At 42.9% G+C, this 15229-nt stretch overlaps 1 protein-coding gene across 2 annotated transcripts in view; it reads right to left on the bottom strand.

Moving 5' to 3' along the window:
* The window catches only part of slc9a7 (solute carrier family 9 member 7), a 117735-nt gene that overhangs the window by 60832 nt on the left and 41674 nt on the right, over positions 1–15229 (bottom strand). For both annotated transcript variants that reach the window (XM_067985768.1, XM_067985769.1), the window contains exons 4-5: positions 10867–10943; positions 2452–2564 (exon numbers count right to left, since the gene is read on the bottom strand). In XM_067985768.1, the coding sequence (XP_067841869.1) occupies positions 2452–2564; positions 10867–10943 (190 nt within the window). The remainder of the gene's footprint in view (positions 1–2451; positions 2565–10866; positions 10944–15229) is intronic.

Below are 15229 nucleotides of genomic sequence, written 5' to 3'. Positions count from 1 at the left end.
AGGCGCTATATAAATGCAAGTTGCTGTTGTCATCGCTGGTTATTGCTAAAGAACTAGTCAAGTTGAGTTTAAAGCAGGTTTCCCCTACCTTGTTAACGTTAGCAAATGAAAAAAATTATACACCCGTCCCAACAAAAATGCATTGGAAAGGCACATTTTGCCTGTATCAGTTGTATTCAGAGCTGTAAAGATCTTGAATCATATTCAGAGTCACAGGAATAAAGGTGACTAAAGCAACTGATACTTGATATTTTTTTAAATTGGAAAAACACACTTGTTATAGTCGTCAGAATGTTATTGAATTATTTCACTGTTAATTGGCATAATTGATGCGAGGGCAGGGGGAAACACTGCATCTTTAAGAACTACTCTATTTTCTTCAGACACAATCACCAATATTGTCAGGTTCACATGAGCTCCTCGTTATGAAACATTTGGGTGATAACAAAGAACACAAGAAACCTCAAAAGGTGAAGATTTGAACCCACTAAAATTCCCAAAAACATTTATCAACCACCTTCACAACTGGAAATCTATTTTAAAAAGGTTTTAAAATACAATTATGATCACATTTTATTCCCCTCCCTTTCACACTTGAATTCTTACCATGCACCGTTACATATCCCAGCTCCAACCTCGAGTACGTGACCAACTCCCAGCAACCGGCAAGTGTGCGAATAGTCCCAAGTTTTTCCAACTTTTCCTCATTACTCAGTCCTCTAACAACTAGTGATCAGCCTTGTTGCCCTTTTCTGCATCGCTTCCAGGGATTAGATATTTCCCATGTGCTGTAGTACCCAGAACTGAATGGAATATTCAAGGTGTCACTTGACCAGAGCATTATACAGCCTCAGCATGGGCCAGGAAGCAGTCATGCATTACAATCACTAGCTCAGATTTTAGACTGCTTGGACATTCTCAGCTTATATTAGGCTGAATAAAACCCCATTAGTATAGCCTCTCTTCTGCACATACTGTACTTTCCTTATCTGTCCATGGTATAGCCAGCAACTTGCCTTTATGTAGCGCCTTTAACGTAGTTTTCCTACATTACAAGTGACTACACTTCAAAAAGTTTCTTTCTTTGAGCTTTACAGAAAATTTATCTGTCGTGTATAATTCTACGCATTTGGCACCCAAAATTATCCTCCTCATAGATACATGACCAAGTTTCCTCTCATGTTAATGACTCACAATAAAGCTTTAACTTGTCGAGTTCCACTTCATTTCTCAGCGTTCTGAGTAAGAAAGCGACCGATTGTGGACGAGAGAGACAGATGGTCGGACACACACACACACACCCAATGGGAGATGAAAGAGCACGCAAACACGCACACAAGCGGCCCATCAATCGCATTCCTTCCCAGACTCTGACTAATCTATCTTATTGAGGACTGTATACGCTCCTTTAACATTCTGACGTGAAGTTAAGCTTAAATATCTTTGATCCTTAAAGGCGATCAGGCTAAATCCAGAATCAACCACTTTCATATCTTGACCATTGAACCTCAGCCTGTGCAGACAGCAGCCCAGGAGCGAACCATCATGTTCCAAGAAGTATTTGACGTTCCCGGTCTAGACCTAAAATAAGTAAGGGCTAAGGAGACTGGTTTAATTTGAAAAAAAATTAAATTAATATTAGAAAATCAGCTTTGCTGACGTTATCAAGCTATTAAAAAAAATCCAATAAATAGAATGAACACTAGGACATAGTCTAAGAGAGAGAAAAAAAAACTTCAAAAGAACACAACTCATGGAAATAACAGTGAAAAAAATCCACAACAAACTGGAAAACACAGTTTTCCCTCACATCCTTGCATCTCCCCATGGACAGCTGACTCCAGTTACATCCCTAGTAGACAAGCCATGTCTCATTTCAGGCTGCTTCTTGCTGCTGTGCCATCTCTTTTTCTCTTACCTGCCTTGACCAAATTAACAGTATCTAAATAAAACTGGAAATGTGTAAGACGACAACAATTGCTCTCGTAGATTTGGCACTTTTGCTTCAGACAAGAAAGCACTTTCATTTATATAGCATTGCATTTATATTCAAAAATGACACCCTCACTTCTGAATAGTTGGCACTTAGAAACACACTTATTCCATTCATCATTTTAATTTTACATCAAGCAGGATAAAAGAAGGACTTTTGATAACTCAAAGGTTCTGGGAGCCAAGAGCATCCTTGGATTCCAGCAAATTTGACTATGCCTTCCATCTTTGGCACTTGGCTAAGTCTTTGCCCTCATAAAATGTTCCTCAGGTTGGAAGGTCTCTAAACACAACATTTATACATCTGTACTTTCAAGAAACCCTTTTGTCACAGGCCCACACCTTCTGAGGTCCAAGTTTCTTCATTTGCAAGTCCATGAGTCAAATTCTAGGTAAAGATGTGGGGTGATGGAAAACACTGATTTATTGTTCCCAATACATTCTTGTGTTGATACAGACCTGGATCAGTGGCAGAAATGATAGCACCAAAAAATAGGCAGTCTGTGTAGTAAAATGCATCTTCAAGCTGTCCTACTGCATACATCAGCTTCACAATGCCATACATAAAGTTTCTGCAACAAGAAGAAGAATTGTTTTTAATCCGTAGAAATATAACGGAGCAAACAGGGGTAGAATTTCCACTGAGGTTCTCCTGATCTCTTATCGTACCTCAGAGAAACTGGTGTTTACGCTGATTCTCTGGGGTTTCTACCAATCTTCCGCCAAAGTTAGAGTGGGAAATTGGCAGAACCCCCGTGGAAATTCTACCTCGCAATATACAGGACGTATCTTTTGGAACACCACCAGCTAACTTGCAACTCCAGGTCAGTCATAAATTTGGGTTGGACATCATTTTTAAAAATTCATATGAGAACCACAGAAGAAAAAACAAATTAAACACATTCATGAAACTCCATTAAGTTATGGAACCATTAAAATGGGGTTAATATTAACATTAATTTTAGTACTGTCAATTACGGTTACTGTAACATTACTAATTTCTTGTTATCTGGATTTCAAGTACTGTGTGTGTAGAGGAATCCTAGGGGAAAAATCTTATACAGCTACAATATTGTTGTAAACGTCCATTATACAATGATTCATGGAATTACAAAGAATTCACAGCATAGAAACGGGCCATTCCGGCCAACAGGTCCAGGCCGGTGTTTGTGCTCCACATGAGCCTCCTCCCTCCCTACTTCATCTAACCCTGTCAGCATATCCTTCTATTCCTTTCTCCCTCATGTATTTATCCAGCTTCCCCTTAAATGCATCTACACTATTTGCCCCAACTACTCCTTGTGGTAGCAAGTTCCACATTCTAACCACTCTCTGGGTAAAGAAGTTTCTCCTGAATTCCTTATTGGATTTATTAGTGACTATCATATATCTATGATCCCTAGTTTTGGATTCCCCCACAAGCGGAAACATCTTCTCTATGTCTACCCTATCAAACCCCTTCAAAATTTAAAAAACCTCTATCAGGTCACCTCTCAGTTTTCTCTTTTCTAGGGAAAAGAACCCCAGCCTGTTCAGTTTTTCCCAATTGTTATAACCTCTCAGTTCCGGTATCATCCTTGTCAATCATTTTTGCACCTTCTCCAGTGTCTCTACATCCTTTGATCCCTCACTGCTCATAGATTTAACCAAATGCAAGTTAAAAGGAGCATACAATATCTATTTTATACGAAGAAACAGTTTGCTCTTTAACAGATTTCAGTCATGTTCCACAAATTCAATATAACCAACCAGCAACTTCAGGAGGTGGTACAGGAATGAAAAGCAAGAGAAAATACCAGTTTCTGATGTGTACAATACAGCTCTGTTAGAGCCAACACTCTGAAGAGCAAACCCAACTAAAAGCAAGTATGCAAGTCTGCTTCTTCTACATTCTCTTCTTATCCGCCCCCACAAATCTATTTTAATGGAACTACCTCCTGGTATCCATGAGACATTCTTCCTAGAAACACATTTTTCTTTTCTAGTTCCAGTGTAGACTGCAACAGCAGGAAATCATGAAGCCAGGTTCTCCTGAGTGAGGTGACAAACTCAACAATTAAAGGACACAAGAGGTATATAAAGCAGGGACTTATACACCATTGTGATAGCTTTCAAAAGGGAATTGGTTAAATATTTGACAGGGAAAAACTTGCAGGGCTAAGGGGAAAGGGCAGGGGAATGGGACTAATTGGATAGCTCTTTCAAAGAGGCAGCACAGACCAGATGGGCCAAATGGCCTCCTTCTGTGCTGCATGATTCTACCGCATTTTCTGGCAGTGGACCTTCCTATTGTTTTTAAGAAAGTTACGGTGCTGTGCGCTATAGCTTTCTCTAACTTAAAGTACGTGGTTTTAAAGCAACAGGTTTCTGTACATCCATCCTGGGATCAAGGGAATAGTGCAAGAATGAAATTCCTGATATTAGCATTTTTCCCAGGTCGCTGAACAGGATCAATCTTTTCGATGTCACTCACTCCCCTAGGTGGCTTCCACCTCCCTCACGTGCCAAAGTGGACTCATACTGCCCATAATGTACTTATATGATAACATAACCCAGGCATGTAACATTGGTGCCCCTTTGTGATCTGAACACGAGAGAGCAGACCTGAGCAGGAGGCCCAGGAACCACTCCCTATAATAGTGACGGTAACAGGAGCGCGCGGGCCTGAGCGGGAGGCCGGGAACCACGCCCAATAATAGCGGCGGTGAGGACGGCGGTAACAGGAGTGCGCGGGCCTGAGCGGGAGGCCCAGGAACCACTCCCTATAATAGTGACGGTAACAGGAGCGCGCGGGCCTGAGCGGGAGGCCGGGAACCACGCCCAATAATAGCGGCGGTGAGGACGGCGGTAACAGGAGCGCGCGGGCCTGAGCGGGAGGCCGGGAACCACGCCCAATAATAGCGGCGGTGAGGACGGCGGTAACAGGAGCGCGCGGGCCTGAGCGGGAGGCCGGGAACCACGCCCAATAATAGCGGCAGTGAGGACGGCGGTAACAGGAGCGCGCGGGCCTGAGCGGGAGGCCGGGAACCACGCCCAATAATAGCGGCGGTGAGGACGGCGGTAACAGGAGCGCGCGGGCCTGAGCGGGAGGCCGGGAACCACTCCCTATAATAGTGACGGTAACAGGAGCACGCGGGCCTGAGCGAGGCGCCCAGGAACCACGCCCGATAATAGCGGCGGTGAGGACGGCGGTAACAGGAGCGCGCGGGCCTGAGCGGGAGGCAGTCGGTGGGATCGACAAAGAAAAAAAAATCAAGCAGTGACGCCACAGGACAGCAGGTAGGTAATTGGCTGGTAAGTATTACAGCTTCTTTGTCTCCTCTGAGTTAGGGAAATGGGTAAAATTAAATTAAGAGCTGGGAGCATAAAACTGCTGTTAGTTTATTAAATTTAATAACAATCTAGTTTATTAACTAGATTAATAAAACTATAAGTAACCGATTGAAAACTAATTAAATAAAACCAGGTTGATGTCAGCACAAGGGAAGGAGCTGATTGGTGAGTAGCTGGCGAGTGTTTTTTTTTAAATCTTTAGTTTATTTCTGTTCAGTTTAGTCAATAATATAATAAATAGAGGCATGGCAGGGCACCTCAGTCCTCTCGAGTGCACATCCTGTGCCATGTGGGGGCTCCAGGACACTTCCCGTGTCCTCGACAACCATGTGTGCAGGAAGTGTCACCAGCTGGAGGAGCTCGAGCTCCGGGTTTCTGAGCTTGAGCAGCAGATGGCGTCACTGCAGTGCATCACGAGGCTGAGTGCTATGGTGGATAGCACGTTTCAGGAGATGGTCACCCTGCAGCTTAAGAGAGTACAGGCAGAGAGGGACTGGGTGACAGACAACGAGGGCCAGGCAGGTAGTGCAGGAGTCCCCTGAGTGCATCTCACTCTCTAACCGCTGAATACTGGTGAGGGAGAGGGTTCCTCTGGGGAGTGCAGCCAGAGCCAAGTCCACAGCACCATGGGTGGCTCAGTTGTACGGGGGTGGGGGAGGAGAAAGGTCAGGAGAGCAATAGTGATAGGGGATTCAATGGTTAGGTGAACAGACTGGCATTTCTGTGGCTTCAGATGTGACTCCAGGATATGATGTTGCCTCCCTGGTGCCAGAGTCAAGGATGTCACCGAGCGGCTGCAGAACACTCTGAGGAGGGAGGGTGAACAGCCAGAGGTCGTGGTCCATATCGGTACCAACGACATAGGTAGTAAGAGGGACGAGGTCCTGCAGGCAGATTTTAGGGAGCTCAGAAAGAGATTAATAAGCAGGACCTCAAAGGTATTAATCTCAGGATTACTCCCGGTGCCACGCACTAGTGAGCATAGAAATAGGAGGATAGAGCAAATGAATGCGTGGCTGGGGAGATAGTGCAGGAGGGAGCGCTATAGATTCCTGGCATATTGGGACCAGTTCTGGGGGAGGTGTGACCTGTACAGGCCGGACGAGTAACACCTCACCTGAGCTGGGACCAATGTTCTCACGGGGAGGTTCACTCGTGCTGTGGGGGAGGGTTTAAACTAATTTGGCAGGGGGATGAGCACCAGGATGTAGCATTGGAAAGGGGAAACAAGGTGCACAAAAGATTGGGAGAGACAGATAACACTAGAGTAAGAAATAGCACAGTATTAAGTGGGATCAGACTCAGTGAACACAAGGAGGTGCAAGATAGGTTCACAGTGCATGTGTGTAAACGCACAAAGCGTATTAAAAAGGGTTAGTGAGCTGCAGGTGCAAATAGCCACATGGGAATACGATGTCGTGGTGATATCGGAGGCCTGGCTGAAAAAGGGGGAGGATTGTGTACTAAATATTCCTGGATACAAAGTGTTCAGGAAAGATAGGGAAGGAAAAAAAGGAGGGGGGGGGAGAGAGCAGGGGTGGCAGTATTGATTAAAGAGAATATTGCAGTGCTGGAGAGTATGTCCTGGAGGGGTCAAGGACAGAATCTATTTGGTTAGAGTTAAGAAACAATAGAAGTGCCATCACACTACTGGGCGTATTCTATAGGCCACAACTAGTGGGAAGGATACAGAGGAGCAAATTTGCGGGGAAATTACAGAGAGGTGCAAGAGCCATAGAGTAGTGATAATGGGGGACTTCAACTATCCTAATATAGACTGGGATAGTAATAGTGTAAAGGGCAAAGAGGGAGAGGAATTTCTGAAGTGTGTTCAGGAGAACTTTCTTGACCAGTACGTTTCTGGCCCAATGAGGAAGGAGGCATTGCTGGATCTGGTTCTGGGGAATGAGGTGGGCCAAGTGGGGCAAGTGTCAAGGGGGGGAACATTTAGGGAACAGTGATCATAGTATCATAAGGTTTAGATTAAATATGGAAAAGGACAAGGAGCAATCTAGAATAAAAATACTTAATTGGAGGAGGGCCAATTTCATTGGGATGAGAATGGATCTGGCCCGGGTAAATTGGATTCAAAGATTGGCAGGCAAAACTGTAATTGAACAATGGGGGGCTTTTAAAGCAGTGATAGGTCAGGTACATTCCCATGAGGAGGAAAGGTAGGGCAACGAAAGCCAGAGCTCCCTGGATGATGAAAGAGATAGAGAGTAAGATGAAGCAGAAAAAAGGGGTGTATGACAGATGTCAGGTTGATAACACAAGTGAGTACCAGGCTGAATATAGAAAGTTCAGAGGGGAAGTGAAAAAGAAAATAAGAGGGGCAAAGAGAGAGTATGAGACTAGACTGGCAGCCAACATAAAAGGGAATCCAAGAGTCTTCTACAGGCATGTAAACAGTAAACGGGTAGTAAGAGGAGGGCTGGGACCGATTAAGGACCAAAAAGATCTACGCAGAGGGGATGGCCGAGGTACTAAATGAGTACTTCGCATCTGTCTTTACCAAGGAAGAAGATGCTGCCAAAGTCACAGTAAATGCAGAGGTAGTTGAGGTACTGGATGGGCTAAAAATTGATAAAGGAGATATCAGAAAGGCTAGTTGTATTTAAAGTAAATAAGTCACCCGGTCTGGATGGGATGCATCCTAGGTTGCTGAGGGAAGTAAGGGTGGAAATTGTGGAGGTACTGGCCATAATTTTCCAATCATCCTTAGATATGGGGGTGGTGCCAGAGGACTGGAGAATTGCAAATGTTACACCCTTGTTCAAAAAAGGGTGTAAGGATAAACCCAGCATCTATAGGCCAGTCAGTTTAACCTTGGTGATGGGGAAACCTTTCGAAACGATAATCTGGGGCAAAATTAATAGTCACTTGGACAAGTGTGGATTAATTAAAGGAAAGCCAGCATGGATTTGTTAAAGGCAAATCATGTTTAACCAACTTGATTGAGTTTTTTGAGGAGGTAACAGAGAGGGTCGATGAGGACAATTTGGTTGATGTGGTGTATATGGACTTCCAAAAGGCGTTTGATAAAGTGCTGCACGGTAGGCTTATCATCAAAGTTGAATCCCATGGAATAAAAGGGGCAATGGCAGCATGGATACAGAATTGGCTAAGTGACAGGAAACAGAGAGTGATGGTGAATGGTTGTTTTTCAGACTGGAGGGAGGAATACAGCAGAGTTCCCCAGTGGTCAGTGCTAGGACCACTGCTTTTCTTGATATATATTAATGACCTGGACTTGGGTGTACAGGGTATAATTTCAAAATTTGCAGATAACACAAAACTTGGAAGTTATTGAACAGTGAGAAAGATAGTGATGGACTTCAAGAGGACGTAGACAGGCTGGTGGAATGGGCGGACACATGGCAGATGAAATTTAATGCAGAGAAGTGCGAAGTGATACATTTTGGTAGGAAGAACCAGGAGAGGCAATATAAACTAAAGGGTAAAATTCTAAAAGGGGTGCAGGAACAGAAAGATCTGGGGGTGTATGTGCACAAATCGTTAAAGGTGGCAGGGCAGGTTGAGAAAGCGTTTAAAAAAAGCATACGGGATCCTGGGCTTTATAAATAGAAACAGAGTACAAAAGCAAGAAAGTTATGAAGAACCTTTATAAAACACTTTTTCTGCCAGAATTGGAGTATTGTGTCCAGTTCTGGGCACTGCACTTTCGGACGGATGTGAAGGCCTTAGAGTGAGTGCAGAAGAGATTTACTGGAATGGTTCCAGGGATGAGGGACTTCAGTTACGTGGACAGACCGGAGAAGCTGGGGTTGTTCTCCTTAGAGCAGAGAAGGTTGAGAGGAGATTTGATAGAGGTGTTCAAAATCATGAGGGGACAAGAAAGAGTAGATAAAGAGAAACTGTTCCCATTAGCAGAAGGGTCAAGAACCAGTGGATATAGATTTAAGGTGATTGGCAAAAGAACCAGAGACGACATGAGGAAAAGCATTTTTACGCAGCGAGTGGTTATGATCTGGAATCCACTGCCTGAGGGGGTGGTGGAGGCAGATTCAATCATGGTTTTCAAAAGGGAATTGGATAAGTACTTGAAGGAAAAAAATTTGCAGGGCTACGGGGAAAGGGTGGGGGAGTGGGACGAGCTGGATTGCTTGGGCATAGAGCTGGCATGGACTCAACGAGCCGAATGGCCTCCTTCCGTGCTGTAACCATTCTATGATTCTATGAACCAGATATTTGTGTCTTTCACATGTGCCACATGTTCCAATCTACAATCTTTTCAAACATTGAGTAAATCAAGGCCAGATACAAATTGTTACTTTGTATGTTCACTTGCTGTGAAATACAGCTTAACAGTTATGATTGGACTCACTCAACTGAACCAGTACAACTGATCTTTGTGTCATAGTATAAAAATAATGAAGATCTTACACTTCCCCACATCAGCGAGTCATCCCACTCGACTAAAACAAAATAACTAACAACTACTCCCCTACATACCAAATGTTTGACCTCGGCTTTTGCCGATCCCCAGAGCTTTCTATGAAAAGTCTTAAAAAGACAATGCCTGTGTCTGTCTCTGTTATTAATCACCCTGTGTTGATAGTCAGAAGGGAAAGCCTATCAGACCACCCCTGCCAAGCACCCAAGACTAGAGACTTCCCAACACAATGGTTGTGCGGTATTTACTGATGACCAAGATGGGCTAATTATTTTGTTTATTGTTTACAATCTTTGGAAAGACAACTTCAATGTCCAGCCCATTAGCATTTTCACCACCTTTCATTTCTGTGCCCGTTTGAAAAAAAGCTTTTGTGAGTACACTTCGCTTTAAAACAACAGCATTTAAAAGTAGCTCTTTTCCCAAATCCTTTTGCAAGAAAAATGATGAAAAAGAAATCCAAAACATGATACTTATCTAGGTCACTTCAATAAGTTCAAAACAATTGATTTGTAATGTAAGATTGTTCATAAAACCTATTTCATCAACTGCCGGCCCTTCCCGTTCAGCAGATAACAAAATTTACAACACTCAAATGAAGAGTTGTTTCTCCAAAACAAAATAATTAGCCTAGCCTGGTCATCAGTAAATACCGCACAAACATTGTGTTGGGAGTGAGGGACTTGGTGCAGTCGGTTAGGCGCTGAACTTAAACCCTTAATGCCTGGATTTAAATCCAGCTCCAAATTATGGAATGAATGTCGCCTCAGTTTGTTGGCTGATGGCTGCAAGGATTCCACGTGAAATGAGTTTGGGTAGTTTCAATTCAGTTCCGAGAAGACACTGATCTGCAGCACAAAACACCCCCTAATTTAGTATTAACTGGCAATATCAGAGTAGCCACGGAAAAAGGAAAACCGTCAGACCAATGCTTTTCTGAAGCTGTAGAGAGATCGTTACTATTGCATCTAACCATTCTGTAACTGACCTTAATGCCGACACTGAGGCCTCACGGAGAGAGCATCAACAATCCTCAACTTAATAAGTCCAAAAATTGAACAATAAATGAAAATGGCACTGGCGGAGAAGTCTTCTTTGGTTATTCGTGTTGTGTTGTTACTCACCCTATGACAAAACAGGACACTGCAGTTCCGATAAATGCGTACGCTAGGATAGAGCCAAGGTTCCTGAAGAAATGTCTCTGTAACAGAGAAGCAAAACAAGAGTTGAAACATGTAATCATTCAGAATTGTAGAATCATACCGCACAGAAGGAAGCTATTCAGCCCATCATGCCTGTGCTGGCTCTTTGAGCTATCTAGTTAGTCCCATCCTCCATCAACAAGAATCACAATGGGAAAACAGGAGAATCTTGGAGCAGGAATAGGCTTTCTAGAATCAGACAAAGTTAATGGGGCTTTTTTTTCCCTTTTAGTTCAAACTCCATGATTTTGTTGCACTGGAACATGCAACAATCAGAACTGCAGTGCGTTTATGTGACGATAAAATTAGCTGAACCTGAAAATCACATTGTGAAGAAAGTTAACTTGATTTATTGCCAGTCGGCTTATCAACTTCATCCAAACACTTCACAGCAGTCAACACACCATTCAGGGGTTCCATTTTAGAGAAGAAAATGTTTCTGTTTATTTCGCAGTGTTGTAGAATCCTTAAATACCAAGCAAATATAGTTGATAAAAGTCATAACTTTCATGCAGGTTTTTAAATTCTTGCAAATCTGGGAATGAGGCTCACATATTAGTGGAATCGAAGTTTTGCTGCGAGTGCGCCTTTTACGCAGAAATTCACAGTGATTCTATTTAAAACATCATCTGCCTATTTGGCGGATTTACTGCAAACTGGGACATTTCCTAGGGCAGCAATGGAGGATGCTGCAATTGGCATCAGTTCTCCCCTCCCTCTGAACTAGGAAGGTGGGGGGGGGGGGGGGGGGGGGATGGAGAAAGCCACGGTCTTGGGTCCTGATTGTTCGATATCAGGTGAGGACAAGACTTGGCTTGGTGGTGATATCCCACCACAGTTGAATAGCCCATTGCCACTTGCTGTCTCGACTCGCACATGAAGAATGGCCATTTGGGCGAGATACTCGTAGGCAGGCAGTGCCTGTGGAACTCTTCCCCGAGCAGGAATTGAAAAATTCAGGGGAGAGGAAAAATAGGGAAAGAAAAGAAAAAAAAATTATGGGGAAAATGGTGAAAAATAAACAGGTTTGAGACAACTATTTTACATCATATATTGAAGCGATTCATGTCCGGAGAGGAATGGACAGGAAATGCCTAATTATTAAAATATGCACAATTAGTCATACAGCTGAAGTTGTTGTTTGAACAGCGAGTAGACAGGTCAAGGCAACAAGGCAGCCAAGGGTCAGGGTTGTTAAAGGCAAATTTAGGACAGGCCTTAGGTAACATTTCTTCACACAGAGAGGGAAATTAAAGCTGGAATGAGTTGCCTGAAAGGGTCGTTAAGGTCAGGAAATTGGACTCCTAGAAGAAACAGTTAGATGATGTAATGGTAATGATGTAATGGTAAGGCAGCAAGTGTTGGCATTCCTTAAGAATGAGACCAAGGGGCTTTAGAACCTTCTTCAACCAAAACTATCTTGTAATCTTATTCCAGCACATATTGAATCTTTTACAATCCCATTTAAAAAGGTACATTTGGATTAAAAACAAAGTTAAAAACTGGATTCCCCACAGCAGAAGATTCAATTTGTGAATAAGCTGAATTTGTCTCTTTTGTAGAACAAATGCAGTAGTTTCCACTCGGTTACAGATGCAATACGAAGCCAACAGCAGAACAAAAATCTAATTTGTGAGAGGAAGTGTCGACTGATGAGTCAAAAATAAAAACAGAAAGTGCTGGAAACACTCAGCAGGTTAGGCGGTATCTGTGGAGGGAGAAACAGAATTAACATTTCAGGTCGATGACCTCGAAGATGTTAGAGGTGCTGTTCCTCAAGCTTGCATTGAGCTTCATTGGAACAGCGTAGGAGGCCAAGGACAGAGAGGTCAGATGTCAAATTTGATTTAACTGCATCACATGATTCATAAGCTCTTGAGTGAACCTTAAGCTGCTTAAGGCACTGAACATGTCTGTGATGTGGGGCCACAGGTGAATCTTTTCTTAAATTAAGAAACCTAAGTGACCAGCCAAGATCTACTGCACAGGACATCTAGATGTTTTTTTTTAAAAAAAAGAGAACAGAGGATAGCCGTCCCAAAGTTACTTTAATGTTGGTTTTAACAATGAAACTACATAATTTTTAATTGAGGGAAACAGATGGGACTTTTTTATGTGCAGCAGTTATAAAACCAAACTATTTGAATACAGCAGCTTAAAAATTATCATCTTTATATTAGGCTTTCTTGGAACACTCAATGACCATGCAACGTGCTCCTTTATTTTAATTTTAAAAGAATTGTTGCCCATGTTTTTTTGGTTCTCTGCTGAAAGTTTTTTTTTTATTACGTATGGGACTATATTGCATGATCATTTGGCAATTTGACTTTCAAAACCAACATCAGGAACTGCTGTGAACAACTACCAGCATTTGTGTGTAAAACAAATACAGAAGTTAGACATAGAATTCATTGTTTTGTTGGAAAGATTTCTACCAATCTAGCAACTAAGTTATGCAAAACCTTTATAATATCACTCTATAGGCTTCAGCTGGAGTATTGTGTCCAATTCTGGGCACTACACTTTAGGAAAGATATCAAGGCCTTGCAGAGGAGATTTACTAGAACGGTACCAGAGATGAGGGACTTCAGTTATGTGGAGGGACTGGAGAAGCTGGGATTGTTCTCCTTAGAGCAGAGAAGGTTAAAGGGAGATTTAACAAAGGTATTCAAAATTATATGAGGTATTGATAGAATAAATAAGGAGAAACGGTTTCCACTAGCGGGTGGGTCAGTAACCAGATGGCAGAGACTTAAGACAGTTGGCAAAAGAACCAGAGGCGAGATGAGGAGATTTTTTTTAATGCAGCGAGCTGTTATGATCTGGAATGCACTGCCTGAAAAGGTGGTGGAAGAAGATTCAATATTAACTTTCAAAAGGGAATTGGATACATACTTGAAAAGGAAACATTTACAAGGCTATGGGGAAAGAGCGGGGGAATGGGGCTATTGGATAGCTCTTCCAAAGAGCAGGCACAGGCATGATGGGTCAAAAGAATCTTACAGCACAGAAAGAGGCCTATGATTTTATGATACTAGTATTGATTGAAGCTGATAGTTTAATACTTGTGTTTTTAAAATGTGAGTCACAATCTAAGTTAAATAATCTGCTTACATCTCCATTATGTATGCCCTTCAAAGTTTTAAAATGACCTGAAGTATGCCACCTCAATCTTTTTTTTAAATCAATATGAAGAAATTCAGATCTACAGCTTTCTCTTCATGACATAAAGCTCCAAGTTCCAGAAACATCTCATTATTCTTCCCTGAACCGTAGAAATTCAACGGTTTAGTTGTAGAATGTGTGTCATCAGGACACATTCTCCATTTTAACCCACAAATGGAAAGCCATATTGTGTACAGCAGAACACAAATCTGAAAACTGAAACCTGCTCAATGGATCTAGTTTAAAATATCAGTATCACAATTATCAAATAAGAAAATTGCTGATTTTATACTATTGTTTGTAAGGTGGTTTGCCCTGTTGAGAGTATCCTAAACGAGGGATAGACTATAATTGTGACAGAATCCTTATGAAACCCACTTACTCCAACTGCATTTTTAGGTGCTGATGTTTACAAAATTTTGTACAGTACTTTGTAAAGGATCTCTGCCACGAAACTGACTGTACATTTACCATTTTTAAGTTAGGGAAGGTGAGCTCGCCTCTGAACCCCTTCTTGTTTGTCATGACACCAGGGGGCACTGCATCACTATGCATCAGAAAGGAAGTACGGGCCTAGATATTGGATCGCACAGGCCTAGAAATTGCTGCATGTTCCTAAAGAGGCCAGCGGCAGTTATGTCACCCAATATTTAATGAAGAAGCACATTCACGGCAAATTGGCCTGCTGGCCTGATTTATATATTACTGGTGAGCTGCGGGGGCCAGCTGCGGTCTCCAGAGGCAGCTTGCCAGTCGCGGGCGTGCAGCAAGATTGGCCAACCAGGATGCCGACAAAGGACTAAGGTGAGTCCGGGAAGGGGAGGAGGCAATCGGGAGAGGGGAAGTGGCCTACAGTTTCAACATCACTACGTCTCCCGGCACCACATTCAAGTTTAAAAACTTAGCTTTTTGGTGGATGTCTTCAGCGATCTCTTTAAGGACCGCTGGTCAGGCCGCATGCTGACCTGGTAATCCTGAACGCAGCAGGCCCCAATGCCTACTGCATTCAGCGTAAACCAATTTCCGGCTTGGGTCCTAAAGCAGGCATTAGGCCCCTAATTGGCATATTCAACAAACAACAATGCAGGCTGGGGTATCTGGTAATAAGCCTTGTGCGGTT

Source organism: Heptranchias perlo, chromosome 6, assembly GCF_035084215.1.
Source record: "Heptranchias perlo isolate sHepPer1 chromosome 6, sHepPer1.hap1, whole genome shotgun sequence".
Classification (NCBI taxonomy): Eukaryota; Metazoa; Chordata; class Chondrichthyes; order Hexanchiformes; family Hexanchidae; genus Heptranchias; species Heptranchias perlo.
This window is presented reverse-complemented; position numbering and strand designations above follow the sequence as displayed.